Below are 25,917 nucleotides of genomic sequence, written 5' to 3' on the forward strand. Positions count from 1 at the left end.
CCATTATGTAATGGCCTTCTTTGTCCCTTTTGATCTTTGACGGTTTAAAGTCTGTTTTATCAGAGACTAGGATTTCAACCTCTGCCTTTTTTTGTTTTCTATTTGCTTGGTAGATCTTCCTCCATCTCTTTATTTTGAGCCTATGTGTGTCTCTGCACGTGAGATGGGTCTCCTGAATACAGCACACTGATGGGTATTGACTCTTTATCCAATTTGCCAGTCTGTGTCTTTTAATTGGAGCATTTAGCCCATTTACATTTAAGGTTAATATTGTTATGTGTGAATTTGATCCTGTCATTATGATGTTAGCTGGTTATTTTGCTCGTTAGTTGATGCAGTTTCTTCCTAGCCTCGATGGTCTTTAAAATTTGGCATGTTTTTGCAGTGGCTGGTACCAGTTGTTCCTTTCCATGTTTATTGCTTCCTTCAGGAGCTCTTGTAGGGCAGGCCTGGTGGTGACACAATCTCTCAGCATTTGCTTGTCTGTAAGGGATCTTATTTCTCCTTCACTTGTGAAGCTTAGTTTGGCTGGATATGAAATTCTGAGTTGAAAATTCTTTTCTTTAATAATGTTGAATATTGGCCCCCACTCTCTTCTGGCTTGTAGAGTTTCTGCTGAGGGATCAGCTGTTAGTCTGATGGGCTTCACTTTTTGGGTAACCCGCCCTTTCTCTCCGGCCGCCCTTAACATTTTTTCCTTCATTTCAACTTTGGTGAATCTGAAAATTATGTTTCTTGGAGTTGCTGTTCTTGAGGAGTATCTTTGTGGTGTTCTCTGTATTTCCTGAATTTGAATGTTGGCCTGCCTTGCTGGGTTGGGAAAATTCTCCTGGATAACATCCGGCAGAGTGTTTTCCAACTTGGTTCCATTCTCCCCGTCACTTTCAGGTACACGAATCAGATGTAGATTTGGTCTTTTCACATAGTCACATATTTCTTGGAGGCTTTGTTCATTTCTTTTTACTCTTTTCGTAGTTCTTGTGCCACGGTTTTCAGCTCCATCAGTTAATTTAAGGACTTCTCTACACTGGGTATTCTAGTTAGCCATTCGTCTAATCATTTTTCAAGGTTTTTAGCTTCTTTGCGATGGGTTCAAACTTCCTCCTTTAGCTCGGAGAAGTTTGATCATCTGAAGCCTTCTTCTCTCAACTTGTCAAAGTCATTCTCCATCCAGCTTTGTTCCGTTGCTGGCAAGGAGCTGTGTTCCTTTGGAGGGGATGAGGCGCTCTGATTTTTAGAATTTTCAACTTTTGTGCTCTGTTTTCTCCTCATCTTTGTAGTTTTATCTACCTTTGGTCTTTGATGATGGTGACGTACAGATGGGGTTTTGGTGTGGATGTGCTTTCTGTTTGTTAATTTTCCTTCTACCAGTCAGGACCCTCTGCTGCAGGTCTGTTGGAGTTTGCCCGAGGTCCACTCCAGACCCCGTTTGGCTGGGTATTAGCAGCGGAAGTTGCAGAACAGCAAATATTGCTGAACAGCAAATGTTGCCGCCTGATCATTCCTCTGGAAGCTTCATCTCTGAGGGGTACCCGGCCGTGTGGGGTGTCAGTCTGCCCCTACTGGGGGATGTCTCCCAGTTAGGCTACTTGGGGGTCAGGGACCCACTTGAGGAGGCAGTCTGTCCGTTCTCAGATCTCCAGCTGCGTGCTGGGAGAACCACTACTCTCTTCAAAGCTGTCAGACGGGGACATTTAAGTCTGCAGAGGGTCCTGCTGCCTTTTGTTTGGCTATGCCCTGCCCCCAGAGGTGGAGTCTACAGGGGCAGGCAGGCCTCCTTGAGCTGCAGTGGTCTCCACCCAGTTCAAGCTTCCCTGGCTGCTTTGTTTACCTACTCAAGCCTCAGCAATGGCAGGCACCCCTCCCCCAGCATCGCTGCCTTCTTGCAGTTCAATCTCAGACTGGTGTGCTAGCAATGAGCCAGGCTCCATGGGCGTGGGACCCCCCGAGCCAGGTGTGGGATATAATCTCCTGGTGTGCCATTTGCTAAGACCATTGGAAAAGCACAGTATTAGGGTGGAAGTGACCCGATTTTCCAGGTGCCGTCTGTCACAGCTTCCCTTGGCTAGGAAAAGGAATTCCCTCAATCCTTGTGCTTCCCAGGTGAGGTGATGCCTCGCCCTGCTTTGGCTCACGTTTGATGAGTTGCACCCATTGTCCTGCACCCACTGTCTGACAAGCCCCAGTGAGATGAACCTGATATCTCAGTTGGAAATGCAGAAATCACCCGTCTTCTGCGTCGCTCATGCTGGGAGCTGTAAACTGAATCTGTTCCTATTTGGCCATCTTAGAACCACCCCTGGAGCTGTTCATTTAAAAGTGTGTGGCACCTCCCCACCACCCAGCTCTCTCTCTCTCGTTCCAGCTTTTGCCACCTGTAGTACCTGCTCTCTCTTTTCCTTCTGCCATGATTGTAAACTTCCTGAGGACTCCCCAGAAGCAGAAGCCGCTATGCTTCCTACAGCCTTCAGAACCATGAGCCAATTAAGGCTCTTTTCTTTATAAATTACACAGGCTCAGATATTTCTTTATAGCAGTTCATGAATGGCCTAATACAACTACCAAGGGCAGCAGAACAACATAGATTATTCTTAGTAATATCTTGTTGAGTGAAAAAGAAAGCCAGACTTTATTCAATATGGCTTGTTATATAACTTCGAAAATAAGCAAAAAAAAAAAGTATATGGGTATTCCTTGTATTCACTGTCTTATATTCATTACTTTTTTCAAAATTATGAAATAGACTGAATATAAAAATAAAGACAGTCATATGTAAACTCTTGGTGATAGAGAATTGTGAACCAAAGATAATGACATATCATTTTATGTATCTGATAAGAAAAAGAAATTAAAGATCAGAAAGTCAATTTCTGTGTCTAACATCATATAAATACAAAGGCATACAGCCTGAAGTTAGTCAGTGAGGTTTAATTCCAATATCCCTTCGTCATATCAATGTACCACAAAGAACAGCAGAATAGAACAGAGTAGCTGCTTAAGATCACTCTGCACACAGGTTCTAAAATTATAGAAGGTGTTTATTCCTGACAAAGTTACAGGTGTTTATTCCTTAGTAGCGTGGTTCTCTAAGACCCTTATGTCTAATTTATAAAATATTATATCTCCTTATAGTTTTATAGCATCTGCTTGAAAATAATGAAATAAGAAAACAGATATACCAAAATGCAGAGAAAAGAACTGACAGTTTACATATTTAGAATAAACTGAAAGCAAATTTTGTAGTGCATTCTACCATTCACTTTGACTCTAGCATCTTTTCAACGTTTTTCATAATATTTTTACTTTATCAGAGATGAAAGGAGCATTCGAGATCATCTATTCAAATCTTATTTTACAGATAAAGTTCCCAAGGTGATGGTGTTCAAAGCCAAGCCAAGACTCAAGGTCACTTCTCCTGGTATCTAAATCCCATGGTGGTTTCTAGCCCTGACCCAGTGACCCGAGGGATTTCCGTCATTCCACACAGAATAATGCTTTTAGAAGCAATTTGAGAAAGAGAAAGTGAATGCCAAATATTGTACTGTATTCCTCACAGGGCAGATAGCTCTACCACAGTTTGCTATGCTTCTACAAAGTGTAATCTCAGTGGAATTTAGCAGCTACCCCATGGAGCCAATCCCCCTAATGCTTCGGGTAGACTTTCATAAAGTTAAGGAGGGAAGGGAAGTAAATTAGCAACCACTTAAAGTATAAAGGGATGTAATTGGGAATATGCTTAGTTCTTGCCTATTTTTAAGTGGGGAAAGGTTTAAAATGCTTCGTTGATATATTTGAAAAGAGATACCGCTTTTTAGGAAACTCAACTTAAATCTAACTCCAACTCGTAAAAAATGTCTTATTTTTATTAATAAAGAGTAAGCCCTTTGAATGCTATCCCATCCAAGAAACATCAGGCTTTCAAATTTACGTTGTAGACTTGCCTATAAACAAAACAACATCATTTCCTCTCTTTGGGAATCCCTTCTCCTGCCCAGATAGCAACTTTTCAGACTCCTGCCTAACATTTAAATTGCAGTTAATATTTTACCTTCTCTGATCTCACAACTCATTATGGTTCTTTCCTGGAATTAGTCCACCACATTATAACCTTGTCACAATACTCGTGACATTCGAACTTGCTTGAGGGTTGCTAATATGCATGTTTACCATGGCTTTGTGGCCCTCAGGAAGGCAGGGACTCTGTCTTATTCACTGTGCAGATGGTTAGCCAATTTGGTCTGAGCTCCATTCTTGCCTCTCAGTGTTCTGCCCTGTGTTGTGGGAGTCTACGGACCCGTGAATTACTTTCCTTTGAGTCCTGTAACTTGCAGCTTCTGCTGGGTTCAGCTAATGCGGATAGATAGAGGGGAGACGTTACTCCTTTCTTGTACTTTTTGGTAAGAGCCACATGGGACATTGCCAGGAATGATGGAGGCTGGAGCAACTGTGAAATTGCTGGGAGGGCAGTATTCTGCGTATCTGCTCAGGCAGCTCAGCTCCAACTGTGGATCCCCAGGAGCACTGTGCTGTGGGCTCCAGGTGACATTATTGCCTCCTTTCCTTCTCCAATCCAAACATAGTAATGCTTTCTTGCAGTTATTAATCTTTGGATAATCTTGCCTTCTGTTCCCATGGCCCTTTCAATACCCATCTAAGAAAATTCCATAGTAATCTCCTTGTATTTGAAATTCATAGAATGGTTCCATTCATTCATAGTTGAAACTAGGGCAATAGTACAATGTTGAATACAAAATAAGGAGTTAAAAATAATTTGGATGAGAGAAGGTCCTTACTAACTAAATATAATCCCAAGTCTGCAATTTTAAGACTCTGTAGTCACAAAATTCTTATAGCAAAACAGCTATTAATAAATTGATTATTTATAAAATCAGGCCCTTCTCAACTGTCATTCTTGCTTACACTAGCATAGACCCCCCCTTACTCCTGTGTTAGGTCATTTCTAGGTTAGTTCATTGTTGAATATAAGATGCTGTCAACATTATCTGTATACAGCAAATTAAATGCAAATTTATTTCAAACCTCAAAAGATAATGATTTGAATATCAAGAGATTAAGAAAAGCCTTTGGAAAAATTGATGAAGACCAAACATATTTTTGAGAAATTTATCTTTTGTATTTATGTTGTTAAAGACAGACAGATGCAAGCAGTGTCTTCTGCTGTCATACAAATTTGTCAGAAAAATAATGCAAAGATGAAAAAGAAAACTTGGCATGAGATAGATTGTTTAATGGCTACAAATTCTTCCTATTCCAGTATATACCTCTTTTTGCAATGTGACATTGCCACTTTTCTCACACTGAAGTAAAATCTATTTCTCTGTTCTGTTCCATTTGTGCTCGTGATTTGCTTTGTTGAATAGAACGAGGTGGGAGTGACATGATGTGAGCATTAGAGATTAGGCCTCAAGAGATCTTGTAGCTGACACCTTTAATCCTCTTTGACCACTGCTCAAAGACCTCCATGTCAAGGAGACAGTCTAGTCATGTGAAGGAGAACTAAAGTGCTACATCTGGTCCCTAACAACATATGAGAGAGGCCATCTTGGATTTTCTAGCCTTACTAATCATCAAAATAGCTTATTTAATAAGGAGGCCAATAATCTCCACAGCATATAATGTCATGAGATATTTTCAAGATAATCCATGAGTTTTATAAAATTTTCCTTTATGTGTTAAATAAAGTTAAGAGAATCATTGTGTAAAAGTGCAATTTGTTCAAGAATGTGAAGCTTTATTATTTACATATGCATCCTCTTGGGGAGACTCCACATCACTGATTTTCTTGCAAATGAGTCAACTAAAGAGAAGGTACCTATAAAACGATATACTCAAGATCTAAAGTCCTTGAAAAATTGCTGAAGTGTAACTATATATAACCATACAGGTATACATATTCTGTATCTATCTATCTATAACATGTATATCATAAATAATGTCTCACACATATGTCATAATGTCTCATGACTTATGAGAAACAATAAGTTAAGAAAAAAGCACAATCGCATGAAATAGAACAAGTAATAATCTTAACCTGATAGAGGATCTCTATTCAGTGGTATTTAAATGAAGTTCTTCTGCAGGAAAATTTCAACTTTCTTAATTTAACCTGGACATTCAATGGAGTAAATAATTTTGCAAGAACTTTGTAGTTGAAAAAGGTTCACATTAAATACTAGGTCTTGTTCATTCTTTTGAACTATTTTTTGTACATTCTTTCAAACTATTCTTTAACTATCCTCACCTCTTCCCCACCCTCCCAGTACCCTTTGTGGGTAGCTTTTTAATAAAGAGAGCATGAATATAATGGATTTCAGTAATATAATTTTTTAGTGTAAAAATTGATCTGGGGTAACATCATCCAAAAATATAGCAATATACTATAGAAATTTGGAAGGACTGAATAAAATATTCTACCACACTGCTGTCTGGCAAATATCATACGTATGATATATGTTTTAAAATCTAAGGCTGAGTATATTAAACCTGTGGTTTGGGATAAACGCTTAGTGACATCAAATAAGTTTATAATGATAATTATGTATGTAATGTATTTGAAAATCTTTAAAAACAGTTTCTTGAGTTTTTTTTATATTAATAATAATGACACTCATTTATTATACCCTCACTGTGTTACAGAAATTGGGTGAGACACTTAGCATTAATTATTCTCACATAATAATCACAACCAACCTGGAAGGGAAGTGCAAATACCAAGGTTTAGAAAGATTTGATGATTTACACTAGTGGGTGAGAGGAGCTGAAATTCAAAGCTTTTGCTCTCAGTCTCATTCTTTTCACAATTTTATTCACCTAGGCCACTGTGCTCTCTAAATCTTTACTGTAATCATTTTTGTTCCACATTTAGGCCTTGTTTTGCTAGAATTTTTTTTCCTTTTATTTTTCATATCCATGCCACATTATTTGAAATTTTGACCAGAGTATGCATACTATTTTTTTATTTATTTATTTTTACTTTAAATGGACCAATAAAAGTTGTATATGCTTATGTACAACATGATGTTCTAAAATTTGTGTATGTTTTTGGAATAGCTAAATCAAGCTAATTAAAAGATGCCTTACCTCACATATGTACCATGTTTTTGTGGTGAGAATATTTAGAAACTACTCTCTGAGCATCTTTTAAGAAAAAAAAAAACTTTTTTTTTCTAACTGTAGTCACCATGTTGTATAATTAATCTCTTGAACTTATTTCTCCTGTGTAACTACAATTGTGTGTCCTTTGAACAAAATGTCCTTAACCCTCCTTTCTCCAGCCTCTGGTAACCATCATTCTACTGTCTGCTTTTGAGTTCAACTTTTTTAGTCTGTAAATAGGTGAGATCATGTAGTATTTGCCTTTTTGTGTTTGACTTATTTCACTTAACATAATGTCCTTCAGATTTATTCAGCTTGTCACAAATGATAGCATTTCCTTCTTTCTTTTTTTGGGGGGTCTTGTTCTGTTGCCTGGGCTGGAGTGCAGTGGTGTGATCTCAGCTCACTGCAACCTCTGCCTCCCAGGTTCAAGCAATTCTCTGCCTCAGCCTCCCAGGTAGCTGGGATTACAGGCACCCACCACCATGCCCAGCTAATTTTTGTATTTTTAGTAGAGACAGGGTTTCACCATCTTGGCCAGGCTGGTCTCGAGCTCCTGAGCTTGTGATCCACCCGCCTCGGCCTCCCGAAGTGCTGGAATTACAGGCATGAGCCACTATTTCCTTCTTTTAAAAGGCTAAATAGTATTCTATTGTGTATATAGATCATATTTTAAAAATCCATTCATTTGTTGATCATCACTTTGGTGACTGACCACTTTGATTCCATATCTTGGCTACTGTGAATTATGCTGCAGTGAACATGGAAGCATGCACACTAATTTGTTTCAAAGGACTATTGAGTGTATACTCTTAGTAAGTTACCCTGCATGTAATCTTTCACTTTTATTTACCACCATGATGTATGGAAAACATTATCTGTGAGCAATCTGTGTGGTTTATCTCACTGAGTTCAATGTTTATCCACAAAGAGCAAAATACATTTTTTCTCTTTTGAGACTGTACGGCCTAAAAATGTAACGTACATTATTTCAGTAAGATTGGAAGGAAACTTGCTGTTAAATGTTTTTCACGGAGAAATTAGTTACTGAAATATTGGCAATTTGTAATAATGTTACCCAGCTTTAAAGGCATCTATTGTACCACTTTCTGCTTTGATGAAAATGTTCTGTATCTGCTTTATTTAATATGGTAGCTGCTGGCCACATGTATTATTATTAAGCCCTTGAAATATGGCCAGTATGAGTGAGCAGTTGGCTCTAGTTCTAATATGGCTAGTGTCTACCATATTGAAAAGTAGGTCAAGATGAAATGATTTCATGCATGTATCTACCCTATGGGGCTTACTCCCCAGTCTCTAACTGGGAAGTGCTCAGATAGTACACATGAAGTGAGCTAACCTCTTCAAAAAACAGGTGAACTCTGTAACTGCTTTCTTCCTTCTCCTGCTACTGTAAAGATGGCACCATTGCCATGTTTGCAAAAGTAACAACCCATTTTACTTGTAGGAGATTAACCCCAGCTATCCTCCCTCTTCTATAATAGTAGATTTCTACCTGGGAGTTGGAGAATTGCTCCCTTAAGGCACATCAGTTGACAGGCATGAAACTTGCTGTGTGTTGTGGATCTGAAGATCTAGGTGGTAGGTGGATTTGATTTCCCTGGACCTGCCTGAGGCCAAAATTGTTTCTGCTTCATTATTCTGAGAAATGGAAACATTCCATGAGGCAGTCTAAAGTTCTAAAACATAAATGCTGCTAGATATATAAAATTTTCAAAGTCCTCATCTACTGAATTCTTTGTTTTGTATAGTAACTGTGTTCCCTTAAGCTTAAATCACTTCACTATAAAGACATCACAAATCTAAGCATGATATTTTCTAACACTATTCATTCCTACTGGGATAAGCTTTTTCTATCAGGGAGGAGAAATTCTGAATGCTGTAGTCACCGGGTTTCATGGAGACAAAACTGCACGGGAGGCAAACCCATCTTTGACACCTTAATTATCCCTTTCTTTATAGTCCCATTGCCCCTCACCACACTCTACCCATTCTGCTTTTTTAAATGTTCTTTTCTGTTCAACCTTCTTGCATCAGATCATCTTTGCCCTCCCATAAATCATGGCTGGTTCCTAGAAAAATGACTGAAAATCTTGAGTTTCACATATGGGTGATCTAATCCCCCCTTTTTAGTATTTTTGAATTTTAAGCATATTGTTATCTCTGTTTAAGGGGTTAAGTGTTTTGTCTTATGCTAAATGTATTTAAAACCTTTTGGTGAAATCAATGATTTATTTTCTCATTCCTGAAATGTTACTCCAATTTTATGTATGCATTCGTTTTATGTGTTAAGTTAAACCTTGATTTAGTGTCAGACTTATTTTTCTATACCAAAGAAGACACCTAAATCAAGAATAATCATATAGAGAAACATAGTTACCAGTGAATATTGGTGTTATGATGCCTCATGATATTAAATTAAAGATGAGAGCATTCATGTAGTACTTATTTTACAGAAATATTAAAACAAATCATTTTTAAAAAGAAAAATTATTTTCTAATTATTTTAGAAAAAAATTTAAACTCTGTGTTCTCCTCTTTCAACTTCCCAGAGATGGTTAACTAACTTTTGTTGGAGGAAAATAATTTAGACAGAATACTCTTCATGTCACACCTTTTTCATCCCATGGAAAATAGAAGTATATAAAACCATCATTTAAAAAATACTTCCGCCCAATATAGAAGAATAGGGATCAGATTTATTCTTTTAATTGAAATAACCAAAATAGACAAAAATGTATGAAATAATGACTTCTAAGATATTAGGTTTCAAGTGACAAAGTACAATCATCTCTGAAAGGTGAGAAACAACGTGATCTCTCTAATTGCCTTAGCCTACTGCCTGTAGAAAGTTTCCAAGCCATGGTATAGGGAAGGGAAACCTAGATTGAGTCTGATGGATTCCCTGAGTTGAGGAGATGGATCTGTGAGTTTGGAAGATGAAGGCTGCTGTAATTCACAGGAGAGAGTACAAGAGAGAAGAGAATTGCATAGAGAGAGAAACTTTTACATCTGTGGAAGGTTCCTCTTGAGTACTCAGCTGAATACTAATCAGCACATGTGTGTGAAGAAACTATGTGAGACCAGGAACAAACATTAAGAACTATTAGAGGGATGATTGCATCACTGCACTCTAGCCTGAGTGATAGAGCAAGACACTATTTCTAAAACAAATGAACAAACAAACAAACAATTAGAAGGAAGAGGTTTTATTACTCTCATAGGGCTGAGAATAGTGCTTATTTCTATTAGCCAGACAAGAAAAACTCATAATTCATAGGGCATTGGATAGAATACTCAGGAAAGTCTTGTCTCAGTAGCTGTAGGTTAAGAACTACTTCATACTCACCTGAAAAAATTATAAAAGCAAGGCTTAAATGAATCAAGTTATTTTTAAGTAACTTAACTGCAGCCTAGAACAAAACTCAAGAATATTTGTAGGGATACAAAAATCTAGCAACCAGTAATGTAAATTTTACACAACGTCTGGCATCCAATTATAGATTGCCAGTCATGCAAAAAAGCAAGAAATACAACTTAGAATGAGGAAAATAATCAATAATAATCTAATATTATTATTATAATCTAACAGATTGAATGAGCAGATAAGGATGTTAAGAGACTTAATTATTTTTTATATGCTCAAAAGGTTAAGTAGTTCCAAGGAAGAAATAAAAAGGATGTGAGTTGAAGTTTTAGAACTAAAAGATACAATACCTGATATAAAAAATTGTCTGAATGTAATAACATATTAAATATGGCAGACTAAGAGATTACTGAACTTGTGTGTAATATATATACATATATTTTTATATTATACATACATACACACATATATACATATATGTGTATAATTTGTTTGGGTAAGCAAAAATTCCAAAGTTTCTTTAACAATGTTAAAGAAAAGGAAGTAAAGTTGCCATTCAACATAAGAAACATAAATATCTTTTATTATTACTATATTTTTGAAGAGGACATCCAGTGTTGGCTATAATTTTTTATCTTAATTTACTGAGTAAATCTTTATAATGGAAGGGTTGTGTCAGGTGAGATGTTAGTAGAAAAAGTGTGCTGCTAGAGTTTTGGGTGTTTGTAAAATTGCAAAGCTTAGTATATGTCTTATTATCAAAGTCATCACTTACACTATCTGTAATATACAGATTAAAAGAGAAAAAATAGTAGTGCTTAGGGAAATATAAAAATTGCTAATAAAATGCATTTATGCTATTGAAAGTCAAGTCTCTTAACTAAATGTGCAACATAAAATAAAGTAAATATCATTAATAATATATTAATGCATAAAGGTTCAAACCCAACAATGACTATTTTTGTATATTTACTGGTAATATAGGAAGCATTGTTCATGTTATTCAGAATATATTTGAAACAGGGTTTTAGCAAAATTTTTATTAGTTCTACTATATTTTAGTTTAGAAAACATCAATTTTGAGCAATGACATAAGCAAAATGGCAGAATAGGAAGACTCAGATTTTCTTGCTCCCCCAGAGATGTCAGTTTAACAACAGTATATATGCAATTGCCTTTGTGCAAAATCAAAAAACCAGGCAGGAGATTTATGCACCCCAGGCAAGCACAATGCCAACTGAATGGAATTCTCGTAGGAAAATTTATGATACTCACTTCTCAGAAACCTTCTCCTAGTACAGTGCAATGCAGTTAAGAGAAAATTTGCAACTTCTCTCTGGAAGATAAATAGGAGAGGAAAAAATATGTTGGAATAAAAAGTATGTTAACTCTCTTGAATTTTTATAGGGCTTCCTGAGGAACTGGTTTCTATCTTTTCTAAGTACTGACAGGAGTAGGGAGCCTGGCTGGGGCTGCTGAGAACAAAGGCAATTAACATGGCTTGGTTTAGTACCAGTCTGCAGTACCACAGAAAGTCACCAGGGGAGCTCCTGAGTAGGAATTGGCAAACCTCTGTAATTAGATTACACACAAACCCACAGATGACATTGCCTCAGAAAAGTCTTGAGAGATCTCCAGAATCTATAGCCCATCTGGTTGTTGAAGGTTTTCCCTGCACAAAACTGGATCACAAAGACTGAGAGAGGTGGCTGATTTTCAAGTGCCCAAGTCCCAACAGAAGATAAGGAGACATATAAAGAAACAATAGAAATAAGGCCCAAAGAACCATACTAATTCTCCAGAAATCACCCCTAAAGAAACAGATATATGGATTACTAGCCAAAGATTTCAAAATAATCTTCAAGAAGATGCTCAATGAATTAAAAGAGTATAAACAATAAAATAAGGAAAACAAGGTATAAACCAAATGAAAATATCAATACAGAGAGAAACTGTGAAGAACTGAACAGAGATTCTGCAGCTAAAGAACATGACAACTGAGTTGAAAAATTCACTAGAGAGACTCAACAGCAGACTTGACCAGATGAAAAAAGAATCAGTGAACTCAAAAATAGAAAATTCAAAATTATTCAAGCAGAAGGCCAAAAAGAAAAAAAAAATAAAGAACAGACTAAGGGACTTATGAGACACCATCAAGTGAAACAACAAAAGCATTTATTAAATCTGAGAAGGAGAAGAAAGAGAGAAAAGGACAGATAGCTTACTTGAAGAAATATTGACCAAAAACTTCCCAAATCTGAATTGAGAAATGGACATACAAATTCAAAATCTGAAAGCACTCTGACTAGGATAACTCTAAAGAGATATCACCAACACACATAATAATCAAACCATCAAAAGTCACAAAGAGAATTTTGAAGGCAGCAGGAGAAAAGTGACTCACCATATACATGGGAACTTCTATTAGATTATCAGCAGATTTATCACAGAAACTTTGCAGGCTAGGTGGAAGTGGGATGATATATTCAAAGTGCTGGAAGAAAAACTACCAACTAAGAAGTTATATCCAGCAAAACTGCATTTCAGAACTAAAGAATAAATGAAGACTTCCCCAGATAAAAATGGAAGGAGTTAATTACAACTAGAGCTACTTTACAAGAAACACTAAAGGTAGTCTTTCAAGTTGAAGTGAAAGAATAATAAATAGCAACAGGAAACCATATGAAAATATAAAACTCTCTGGTAAGAGTAAATATATAGAAAAATATAGAATCCTATAGTATTATAATGCAGGTGCATAAATAATTTTTAATGTGTTGTAGAATTAAAAAAAACAAAGGCATAAATAGTAATTATAACTTCATATTAACAGACTCACAATATAAAAAGCTAATTTGTGTCATTAATATAGCGCAGGAGTAACAGAGATGTAAAGGAGTAGAGTTTTTATATGTAATTAAGTTATAATCAGTTTAAAATATATTGTTACAATTTTAAAATGTTTTATGTAATTATAATGGTAACCACAAATAAAATATCTGTAGAATATACACAAAGAGAAATGAGAAGCGTATCAAAACATGTCATTATAAAAATTAATAAAACACAGAATAAGGCAGCAAGAGAGAAGAGAAGAGACAAAAAAGCTATATCATATACTGAAAACAATGAACAGGATGGAAATAGTAAATCCTTTCCTAACAGTAATTACTTTAAATGTAAATAAATTAAGCCCCCAAATTTGAAGACATAGATTGGGTAAATTGATATAAAACAAGATTCAACCATATGCTGTCTACAAGAAACTCACTTTCAATCTAAGGATGCACATTGGTTAAAAGTGAAAGGGTAGAAAATGGTATTCCATGCATAAAAACCTAAAGAGAGCAGGGGTGGCCATAGTTAACTCATGCAAAGTAAAATTTAGGACAAAAACTGTCTCAAGAGATGAAGGAGTACATCATGTAATTATAAAAATCCAAATTCACCAGAAAGATAGAACACTTAGAAATATTCATGCAATTAACATTAGAGCTCCCAAATATATGAAGCAAACATGGATAGGAATAAAGGGAAAAACAGAAAGCAAGTTAATAGCAGTAGGAGGTTTAAATACTCTACTTTTAGATGTGGATAAAACAACCAAATGAAAGCACAATTAAAAAACAGTGGGAATGCAAATTAGTACAGCCATTAATTGAAAAGGTATGAAGTTTCTTAAGTTAAAAATATAATTTGTATCTAGCACTATTGGATGTATATATAAAAGAAAAACGTAAATTACTATGTCAAAGTGATATCTGCACTCATATTTATTGCAGCATTATTCAGAATAGTGAGGATATAAAATCAACCTAAGTGCCCATCAACAGATGAGTAGATAAAGAAAATATGGTGTATGTATACACATTAGAATACTATTCAGCCTTAAAAAAGAAGGCAATCCTGTGATTTCTAACAACATGGATGAACCTGAAGGGCATGATGTTAAGTGAAATAAGCCAGGCACCAAAAGATAAATACTGCATGATCTCACTCCTATATGGAATCTAAAAAAGTTGATCTGATAGAAATAGAGAGTAAAATGGTGCTCATCAGAAGATGGGGAAGCAGTGGGGAAGAGGGTTGGGAAAATGTTGGTCAAAGGTTACAAAATTTCAATTAGATAAGAGGAGTAAGTTCAAGATATGTATTACATACATCATGAGGACTGTGGTTAACAACAGTGTACTATATTCTTGAAAAGTGCTAAGAAAGTAGATTTTAAGGGTTCTCACCACAAAAAATGACAACTATAAGGAGTAATGCATGTTATGGCTTGAATGTGTCCCCCAAAGTTCATATATTGGAAACTTACTCTCCAATGCAACAGTATTGGGAAGTAGGGCCTATTAAGATGTGGTTAGGTCGAGGTGACTCTGCCTTCATGAATGGGTTAATATTTTTTATCCGAAAAGTGGTTAGTTATCGTGAGAGTGGGCTTATTATAAAAGTGAGTTTGGCCCTCTCTTGCTGTCTTAGTCTTCCTGTTTCTGCCAGGGCATAATGCAGCAAGAAGGCCCTCACCAGAGTCCACAACCATGCTCTTGGACTTTCTAGCCTCCAGAACTGTGAGCCAAGTAAATTTCTGTTCCTTGTAAATTACCCAGTCTCAGGTATTCTGTCACAGCAGCAAAAAATGGGCTAAGATAAGATATATACATGTTAATGAGTTTGATCTAGCCATTTCACAATGTGCATATATTTCAAAACACTATGTTGTACCCGATAAATATATATGTATATAATTTCATCTGTCAAGTAAAAAAAAATAAACCGGAGGACTTGAATAATACTATATACCAATCAGACCTAATAGACTTATACAGAACACTCTACCCAATAGCAGTGGAACACATGTTTTTCTCAACTGCACATGGAACATTCTCCAAGACAGACCACATGTTAGGCCACAAAGCAAGTCTTAACAAATTTAAGGAGACTGAAATCATGCAAAGTAAGTTTCTGACCACTATGGAATGAAACTAGAAGTCAATAACAGAAAGAAAACAAAATCCACAAATATGTAAAAATTAAACAACTCACTTTTAAACAACCAATGGGTTAAAGAAGAAATCACAAGGGAATTTGGAAAATATCTGGAGAAAAATGAAAATGAAAACACAACATACCAAAACTTGTGGGATACGGTGAAATAAGTACTAAGAAAGTTTACAGTGGCAAACACTTACATTAAAAAAATAGGAAAAATTATATGAAACCACTAAAAGAAAACATTGGGGAAACACTCAAGGACATTGGTCTGGGCAAAGATTTCTTGAGTAATATCCCTTAAGCACCGGCTACCAAAGCCAAAATGGACAAATGGGATCACATCAAGCTAAAAAACTTCTGCATGGCAAAGGAAACAACTAACAAAGTGAGGAGACAACCCACAGAATAGGAGAAAATATTTGCAAAGTATCCATCTGATAGGCGATTAATAAAAAGAATATATAAGGAACTTAACTCTATAGGAAAAATCTAATAATCTAATTAAAAATGGGCAAAATATCTGAATAGACATTTCACAAAAGAAGACGTACAAATGGCAAACAGATTTATGAAAAGGTGCTCAACATCACTGATTGTCAGAGAAATGCAAATCAAAACTGCAATGAAATATGACTTCACCCCAGTTAACATGGCTTTTATCCAAAAGATAGGTAATAATGAATACTGGCAAGAATATGGAGAAAGGGGAACCCTCATATGCTGTTGGTAGGAATGTAAATTAGTACAGCCATTATGGATAACAGTATGGAGGTTTCTAAAAAACTACAACTACAACTACCATATGATCCAGCAATCCCATTGCTAGGTGTATACCCCAAAGAAAGAAAATCAGTATATCAAAGAGATATCTGTTTATTGCAGTACTATTCACAATAGCCAAGATTTGGATTTAATCCAAGCATCTATTAACAGATGAATAGATAAAGAAAACGTGGTACATATACACAATGAAGTATTATTCAGCTATAAAAAGGAAAAAGATCCTGTCATTTGCAACAACATAGATGAAACTGGAGGTCACTATGATAAGTGAAATAAGCCAGGCACCCAATGACACTCTTAACATGCCCTCTCTGATTTGTCAGAGCTAAAAATTAAAACAATTGAACACATGGAGGTAAAAAAATGGAATGATGATTACCAGAGGCTGGGAAGGGTGGGGGAGGGGCGGGGGAAAGTGGGGATGGTTAATGGGTACAAAAATATAGTTATAAAGAATGAATAAATTCTAGTATTTGATAGTACGACAGAGGGACTATCGTAAAAAATTTATTGTACATTTAAAAATAACTAAAATAGTATAATTGGATTTTTTATAACACAAAGAAAGGATAAGTGCTTGAGATAATGGATACCCCATTTACCCTGATGTGATTATTACACATTGTATATCTGTATCAACATATCTCTTGTGTGTCATAAATATATACACATAAATATACCCATAAAAATTAAAAAATTAAAAAAGGAAAAATCTCAAACAGCTTTACACCTGAAGGAACTAGAAAAAGAAGAACAAATTAAACCAAAAGTTAGCAGAAGGAAGAAAATTATAAAAATTAGAAAAGAGAAAAATGAAATTGTGAATAAAAGAATGGAAATAAATCGATAAAACCGAGTTTATTTCATCAAAATCGACAAAGCCTTACCTAGACTAACAATGAAGAAAGAGAGAAGACTCAACTAAAATTAGAAATGAAAGAAGTGGTATTACAATTAAAGTGAGAAGGGAAAGGTTTTATGAGAACTACTTGAACAATTATGTGCCAACAAATTGGAAAACCAAGAAGAAACGGGTAAATTTTTCTAAACATACAACCTGTCAAGATTGAATCATGGAGAAGCAAAATATCTGAACAGACTTTTGCCTAGTAAGGAGAGTGAAGCAGTAAGCAAACACCTCCCAACCTAGAAAAACCCAGGACCAGATGGCTTCACTGGAGAATGCTACCAAACATTTAAAGAAGAGTTAACAGCAATCTTCCTCAAGCTGTTCTAAAGAATTGGAGAGGAAGAAAACTTCCAAATTCATTTTATGGGGCCAGCATTATCCTGATATCCAAACCAGACAAAGACACACCAAGAAAACTGTAGACTAATATCTCTGATGAATACTGATGCAAAAATCCTCAGCAGAATACTAGTAAACTGATTGAATAGCACATTAAAAAATTATACACCATAACCAAGTAGGATTTATGCATGGAATGAAAGGATGTTTCAAAATACGAAAATCAATTACTGTAGTACATCACAGTAACAGAATGAAGGGGAAAAAACACATGATTATCTCAACTGATGCAGAAAAACTACTTGACAAAATTCAATATCCTTTAATGATAAATATACTCAACAAACTAGAAATTGAAGGAAACTACCTCAACATAATAAAATACGTATATAAAAAGTTCACAGCTAACATCATAATCAATGGAGAAAGACTGAAAGTTTTTCTTCTAAGATCATGAACACATCAAAGAGGTCTGCTTTCACCACTACTATGCACCGTGGTACTGGAAGTCCTAGCTAGAGCAATTAGACAAGAAAAAGAAATAAAATGCATCCAAAATAAATGATTTTAACAAAGTTGCAGAATGTAAAATCAACACATGAAATAAGCAACATTTCTATACATTAACAATAACCAGTTCAAAAAAGAAATTAAGATGTTACTATAACATCAAAGAAGATAAAATAACCAGTGATAAAATTAATCAAGGAAGTGAAAGAGTTACACACTAAAAAACCATCAAACATTGCTAAAAGAAATAAAAGAATACACAAATAAAGAGAAAGACATCCTATGTTTGTGGACTGGAAACTTAATGTTAGAATATCCTTACTACCCAAAGTGATCTACAGATTAAATGCAATTCTTATCAAAATGCAAGTGACATTTTTTTCAGAAATTAAAAAAGCTTGAAATTCATATAGAATCTCAAGGGACTCTGAATAATCAAAAGAATCTTGAAAACAAACTAAATTGGAGGCCTCAATCCTCCTTTCAAAACATATGATGAAGCAGCAATAGTCAAGTTTACTGTGGTACTGGCATAAAAACAGATATATAAAACAATGGAACAGAATGTATATCCCAGAAATGAACTCTGGTGTATACCACCAAATGATCTTCACAAGCATGCCAATCCACACAATGGAGGAAAAGGACAGTCTCTTCAACAAAAGATGTAGGAAAAATGGATAGTCCTATGCAAAAGAATGAAGTTTGAGCTTGATCTTACCTCACAGACAAAAATTAACTCAAAATGAATAAAGACATAGACATAATACCTAAAACTATAAAACCCCCGGAAGAAAGCATAAACGACATTGAATTTGGCAATGATTCGTTGGATATGACATCAAAAGCACAGGTAACTAAACAAAAACAGGCAAATGGGACTGCACCAAGCTTCTGTTGACAAAAGGAAACAAAAGGTGAAAAATCAACCTACAAAATAGAAAAAGATATTTGCAAGTTATATATCTTACAAGGGGTTAATATCTAGACTATATAAGAAATTTCCACAATTCCACAATACCAAAAACAAATAACCTGGTTTAAAGATGACCAAATAACTTAATAGACAATTCTCAAAAGAAGACATAAGAATGGACAACAAGCATGTGGAAAGAGGCTTAACATCACTAATCAAGATAAATGCAAATTAAAACCTCAATGAGATATCATCTTATACCCATTGGTGTGGCCACTATCAAAAGAACAGAAAACAAGTTCGAATAAGGATACAGAGAAATTAAAGCCCTGTGCACTGTTTGTAAAAATGTAAAATGATTCAGCTGTTATAAAAAGTAGTATAAAGGTTCCTCAAACATTAAAAATGAATGATTATATGATCCAGCAATCCCACTTCTGGATATGTATCCAAAATAATTCAAAGCATTATCTTAAAGGAATACTTGCACACTCATGTTCTTTGTAGCATTACTCACTATGGTCAAAAGGTGGAAGAATTCCAAATGTCCACTGACAGATGAATGAATAAAGAAAATACAGTATATACATACAATGGAATACTGTGCAGCCTTACGAAGAGGGAAACCCGGTCACATCCTACAATATGGGTGAACATTGAGGACACCACGCTAAGCGAAGTCAGTCACAAAACGACAAATACCATATAATTCCACTCATATGAAGCATCTGAAGTAGTCGAAGTCAGAAACACAAAGTGGAAAGGTGGTTGCGAATGGCTGCAGGAGCGGGGGAAGAGAGGGAATTAATGTTTAATGTATAGAGTTTCAGTTCTAGAGATTTGTTGGACCACAATGTGAATATACTCATCACTACTGAACTATACTTAAAAATGATTATGATGGTGAATTTAATGTTATATGTTTTTTTAACTACAATAAAAATGAAGGTAAAAGCACAATGTCTAAAAAGTATCCATTTCATTTTGAAGATATAAAGACAAATCAAACAATGTAAAAGAAATGAAATGATTACCCAGATTTGAAATGAAAAGATTCCTATAATAGCAATGTAGGGTTAAATAACTGTTAGATGAATAAATGAAACAAAAACATTGTAAGTTAATTTCTTTCTACTGTTTCAATGTAATATAGTTCCACTATTGCCTTCTGGTCGTTTTCTAGTCTAAACTATAGTTTAGGATCCTCCATGGACCACTGTAGTTGGACATACAGTTCTCTGGCAAGATGTAACAAGAAAATAACTCAAAGCCTGATTTTATGAATTTCAACATTTTGATCTGATTTACATGGCTTTTTCCAGGCAGGGTGTGACCTGTAGTATGGACGCGGGAGACCTTAAACACCAGGGTCTTTTCTTAATTGGTGGAAAACATAACCAAAATACAGACACAGGGAGAAGTGATTAAAGGAGTCTGAATCAGCAGTACAGGTGTGCAAAATTAGATCTCCACACTTTTCTGACTTTTCCTTCGATTTTCTGATGTTAAACACCATCCTGGTGGGAATGGAGAAATGATGCATAACTTAGTAGGTCTTGGAGACCAACCCTTTTCTGCCACCAGTGGGTCATATCCCACAAGCTGTAATCCCTCTGCTCATCAGATTTCTTATCTGTGCCATGTGAGTTGTACTAATATAATAATTACAAAAGGAGCATTGATCATGTGCCTGCTAGGCATGCTCATTTTACAGGACATTGTCTTAACCACGAGGTTGATACTGTACTCATCGTTGGTGCACAGATGAGGAAATTAAGGATCAAGGATTATTATCCTGATGCAGCTTACCCAAGGCCATGTAGCTGGTGGGTGGTGGAACCTGTACAGACAGTGAACCTGGGCGGCCAAGCTCTGACATTGCCTGCTTACACCAATTCTCTGTACAGTTTTAATGCAGAGATCTAAAGCTGGGAAGTAAGTGAGGGCCCACTAAGCACACGGCATTCAATAGTTGTCATACGTTATATCACAAGAACTCTTTGGTCATGATTCTCCTATTTGGTTATAAAATAAGTAAACCAAAGGTCAGCTTCATTGAGTCATTTAATCAAAACAACAGTGGAAGCTGAATTTGTATGGAGGCCGCTCTGGTTTTTTATTTATTTATTTTTTTTTTTTTTTTTTTTTTTTTTTTTTTTTTGAAATGGAGTCTCGCTCTGTCGCCCAGGCTGGAGTGCAGTGGCATGATCTCGGCTCATTGCAAGCTCCGCCTCCCGGGTTCACGCCATTCTCCTGCCTCAGCCTCTCCGAGTAGCTGGGACTACAGGCGCCTGCCACCACGCCCGGCTAATTTTTTGTATTTTTAGTAGAGACGGGGTTTCACCGTGGTCTCAATCTCCTGACCTCGTGATCCGCCCGCCTCGGCCTCCCAAAGTGCTGGGATGACAAGCGTGAGCCACCGCGCCCGGCCTTTTTTTTTTTTTTTTTTTGAGACAGTCTTGTTCAGTCGCCCAGGCTGGAGTGCAGTGGTGCGATCTCAGCTCATTGCAAGCTCCGCCTCCTGGGTTCATGCCATTCTCCTGCCTCAGCCTCCCGAGTAGCTGGGACTAAAGGCGCCTGCCGCCATGCCCAGCTAATTTTTTGTATTTTTAGTAGAGACGGGGTTTCACCGTGTTAGCCAGGATGGTCTCGGTCTCATGACGTCATGATCTGCCCGCTTTGGCCTCTGAAAGTGCTGGGATAATAGGCGTGAACCACCGCGCCCGGCTGAGGCCTCTGTTTACCATATCTCAAGCACTCACTGTTTCATTTGTCTATGCAACTCTCTACCCCTCTGCAGCCATCAGGCAGAGACAGGTTTTGCAGTGACTTGAAATGCTCAGGTCTTCCATTGAGGGCCAGCCCCCAATTCCTTCTATTACTGTAGCCCATTGATATGGAAAAATCCGCCAGTATTGGTCACTGTAATAATTTATACGTTGTCCCAAAGAAGTTATTTTTGTTATAAGATGTTTATTTTTCATTTTTGCTATGTGTACTTATCCATTTAAGACGCATTCTCTAATTTGTTTTATAAGAACAATTAAATACAATATTTTAACAAGGAGACAACTTTTTTCTTCTGGAGAGCTCACAACTGTCCCACAGACATAATGATGTTTTCTTCAAAGGACTGATATAGTTATTCAATTAGATAACAAATGGCATATAGTATGTGTTCAATAAAATTTAATCCCCTTCAATAATTAGTTAACATAAACTGTCAATTTATATTTGCTTTTACTTAGCATATGATTGAAAAAATAAAATCAGGAATGCAAGTCTAGGAACTCAGAATAAACACTCAACCCATGACCTTTATTTTATTGTATTTATTTATTTTTTTTTTTGAGGCAGATTCTCGCCCTGTTGCCCAGGCTGGAGTGCAGTGGTGTAATCTTGGTTCAGTGCAAACTCTGCCTCCCGGGTTCAATCGAATTCCTGCCTCAGCCTCCCAAGTAGTTGGGATTACAGGTGCCTGCGACCACACCCTGCTAATTTTTTTATTTTTAGTAGAGATGGGATCTCACCATGTTGGGCAGGCTGGTCTCGAAGTCCTGACCTCAAGTGATTTGCCCACCTTGGCCTCCCAAAGTGTTTGCTGTATTTTCCTAGGACCTAAGGTTTTTGCTGCCACTGACAAGGGTCAGGAAGGAGGTATACTCTGATTTAGGGGCAATAAGTCCTAGGGTGAGAGAAGTAAAACTGGAGTCAGAAAAGCCAAGTCCAGTCCTCAGCATTTTTTACTAACTCTATGACCTCTTCGAATCATTTAAATTCCCTGTTCTTGTTTTCTCTTGTAAAACAGGAAAAGAAAAAAGATCCATTCTGCTTTCTTTGCAGGCGTGAGCTAAACAAGTATGTTTAGTTCTTACGGGTATTTCTGTCATTTTCCCACTCTTTGACAAACCTATCTGATCTTTGACAAACCCACTCTTTCATTATTCCATAAGAAAGTGGTGTTAAAGGCTTATGTTTCTTCCAATTTGTGATTACCAAGAGGCACTTGAGAACCCCAGGATTTCCATTTCTAAAAAATCTAGCACATTATCAGTAAAACATCTTGACATTTATTTTAAATAGATTATTTATCTGCTACGAACCATGTGACATGCTTCTTGTTATGTAATAGTAACTCCATTATTTAGACATTTTAAAATTCCATTCAAGAAATAGTTGTATCCATGGACCAGCCATTCAAAGAGTAATTTTTCTTTAATCATTGATCTTCCAAATTGAACTTTATTCCTCTCTCCTTTAAGTCACTTGAATTACATGGTCACATTGTTCAGTGTTGGTGTGAATGTGTATGCGTGTGTGTATGTGGTGGTGGTGGAGGTCCCTTTCTTCAGTATTCCCTCATTTCCTACTTTGGGCCTTTTTGGAAATGTTATTAAAATTTTTGATTATAGAATGGTACTGCATATTCACAGCATGATGCATTCATCAAAATAAATCTAGCCCAAGCATTTCATTTGTGGATTTGTACACCTGAAGCATTGAAATAAGAAATGTTAATTTCTTGCAGACTACTACCAGATGATTTTAAATATCTGCTAAGCAGGAATGTCTGTTCCCATGTGGGGAATTTCCATAATAAAATCCTGGCACCCTCGCTGAAGAGTACAGTTTTATAGAAACAGAGAAAAACAACAGCAAGTGTTTTCCCTGAGGACGGTTTTAGCTACAATTTCCCAATGCTGCTTAGTTATTTCTGTCTTATTTTATGCCTTTGTTTTGAAACATAATGCAATTTTCCCTGGATGCACTCCCGGATGATCAGGAATGGCTTCGTGTGTTTTCTGGCTCTGCCAAATGCAAGACCTCCAGAAAATCAGAAGGCTCCACCGCCTTGTCCCTTCCCCCACCCACACCTCCAGCTGGGAGAAAAGGGTTAAGGATTATTGGAAAATAGAGGAGAAGGGAGGGAACCCTAAGGAGGCCCACGAACGGGAGGCCGCGCCTTTGGGTGCAGCGGAGCTCCGAGCGCTGTTGTGTGTTTGGAAGGAAGGATGCTGCTGCCAATTTGTGGGACCGCTGCTGCGAGGAGTGGGCGTGGCCTCGGCGGTGTGGATGCTTGTTAGGAAAGATGCTGAGTGCTTTTCAGTGAGAAGTCAGGGCGGTGTGTGTGTGTGAGAGAGAAAAGAGAGAGAGAGAGAGACGGGGAGAGAGAGGTAGGAGGGAAGGAGAAAAGACGGAGGGAGGTGAGGAGGAAGGGAGGGGGAGAGACAGAGACCTAGAGGGGCTGAAGACCCAGACAGAGCTGGCAGAGCTACTGAGAACAGGACTGGAGCGCTCCGAGAGCCTCTCAAGATCTTTTGGGGGATCCCAATAAATGTGAACATGGGATCTGTCACGGGAGCTGTCCTCAAGACGCTGTTTCTGTTATCTACTCAAAATTGGAACAGAGTCGAAGCTGGGAATTCCTGTAAGTATACAGCAAATGATTTAAAACTTGCTGGGGGGCTCTCTGCAAAACTTTGATTCTGTTGTTTTGATGATGATTATTTGCAGCTGGGATTGCTGCAAAGCGTATTGCTGTAAACGAAGGACCACTTAAAAATCTTGCCAATGTGACCGGTTAACACTTGTCTCTCCTCTTGGTCTGGTCAAAATAGGCAAAGTGTCATTTCTCTTTTTGTCTACTCGCAGAATCTTACCCTCTGGTCTTTGAATATTCATTGAGAATGCCCAAGTTCTAGTAAAACATGAAATTAGCATCTTATCTGGGGAATAGCCTGTGAATATCTTCATTTCTTCTTTTTTAAAGAACTACTGAATTTTACTGGAATTATGTCTAAGAGGAAAACAACTGGCAGACTTTACATTATGCTGCTTTGGCTTAGATTTCTGAAGTTTGCAACTGGGCAGACCAGTAGCTGCCTGCATTTTAAAATGATGCAGGCTAATAACTGAAATGTACTGCAGACTTCAGGAGCACCAGCACTGGCTGAGGCGAGTCTCAGTATTAAGAGCTGTGCCCTCGCTGCTAAGAGAATGAGACTTAGCGTGCTCCCGAAAGAGGAGCCTCTTCCTACATTTTGCTTAAAGGAAAACCAGTCAGGTGATCTTTCAGAAGTAGGATTCCTTTGTGGCTGAATGCTTAACTGCATAAATTTGTAATTGAATGTTCTGATGAAATAGAACCTATTTAGGGAAGATTGAAATCTTATTTATAATTTAGATATCATCCATAATAATTTGGCAGACTCCCTTCATCCACTCTTTGTTACAGATAGAAAAAGTTTTAAAAGTTATCTTTGGCTTAAATTCTCTAAATGGGAGAATTTTCCCCTCCTGATTAATGACAAAGAAGCTTGGCAGATACAACTTTTTATTTTTTCTTGGATTTTAAAGGAAAAGCTCATTTGCTTTTTAAGAAATGGCTATGAGGCCTGTCCAGGAATTTATGTTGCTGCTGTATCATCAGGCTTAGATTTGGGGAACAGAAGCAGTAATCAGGCATTTGCTATGGTATATCACTTGACTATCCTACAGAGCTCTGATGTGGGAAAAACATGACAAACTCATGGGCACAAGTCAAATATCCATTGACAGTGCCTGGCTCCCGTGATTTCGTGTTTCAGTTCAGAATGGGCTCATTTAATGTCACAGGGTATCCATCACTCTGAAAGAAGGAACCTCACTCCAGGTGCTGCACATCAGATTCAACTTTAGTTTGAGTGTTGTGATAATCTCAAAAGTCAATAAAATGTATAATTTCACCTAGTCAAAACCTTGGAATCTTATAATGGTAGCATTTGACAAACATTGCATCATACAAGGAAACAATAACAACAACACCCACACACAAATGGAAGTTCTGAAGAAAAGGCAAAAGTAATTCATCTGCCAACCACTAAAGTTCAACCAAAAAGAAAAGCACTAGAGGTCACTCTTACAATGTAAAGCACATCACCCCAAGCATCCTTCCCTCAAGAAAAGCAGAGCTTAAATCTG

The 25,917-nt window shown here is 36.8% G+C and overlaps 1 protein-coding gene across 3 annotated transcripts in view; it reads left to right on the plus strand.

Annotated features, from left to right (window-relative positions):
- The window catches only part of CNTNAP4 (contactin associated protein like 4), a 334,483-nt gene that overhangs the window by 18,776 nt on the left and 289,790 nt on the right, over window positions 1–25,917 (plus strand). The window contains exon 1 of one of the 3 annotated variants that reach the window (XM_030819116.1): window positions 23,899–24,385. The exons of 1 other annotated variant lie outside the window; for it this stretch is intronic. In XM_030819116.1, the coding sequence (XP_030674976.1) occupies window positions 24,301–24,385 (85 nt within the window). In that variant the 5' untranslated portion in view covers window positions 23,899–24,300. Of the gene's footprint in view, window positions 1–23,898; window positions 24,386–25,917 lie in introns of those variants that run through there. One more of the 3 variants, XM_003259972.4, reaches the window with a different exon arrangement.

This window comes from Nomascus leucogenys, chromosome 2 (genome assembly GCF_006542625.1).
Source record: "Nomascus leucogenys isolate Asia chromosome 2, Asia_NLE_v1, whole genome shotgun sequence".
Taxonomy (NCBI): Eukaryota; Metazoa; Chordata; class Mammalia; order Primates; family Hylobatidae; genus Nomascus; species Nomascus leucogenys.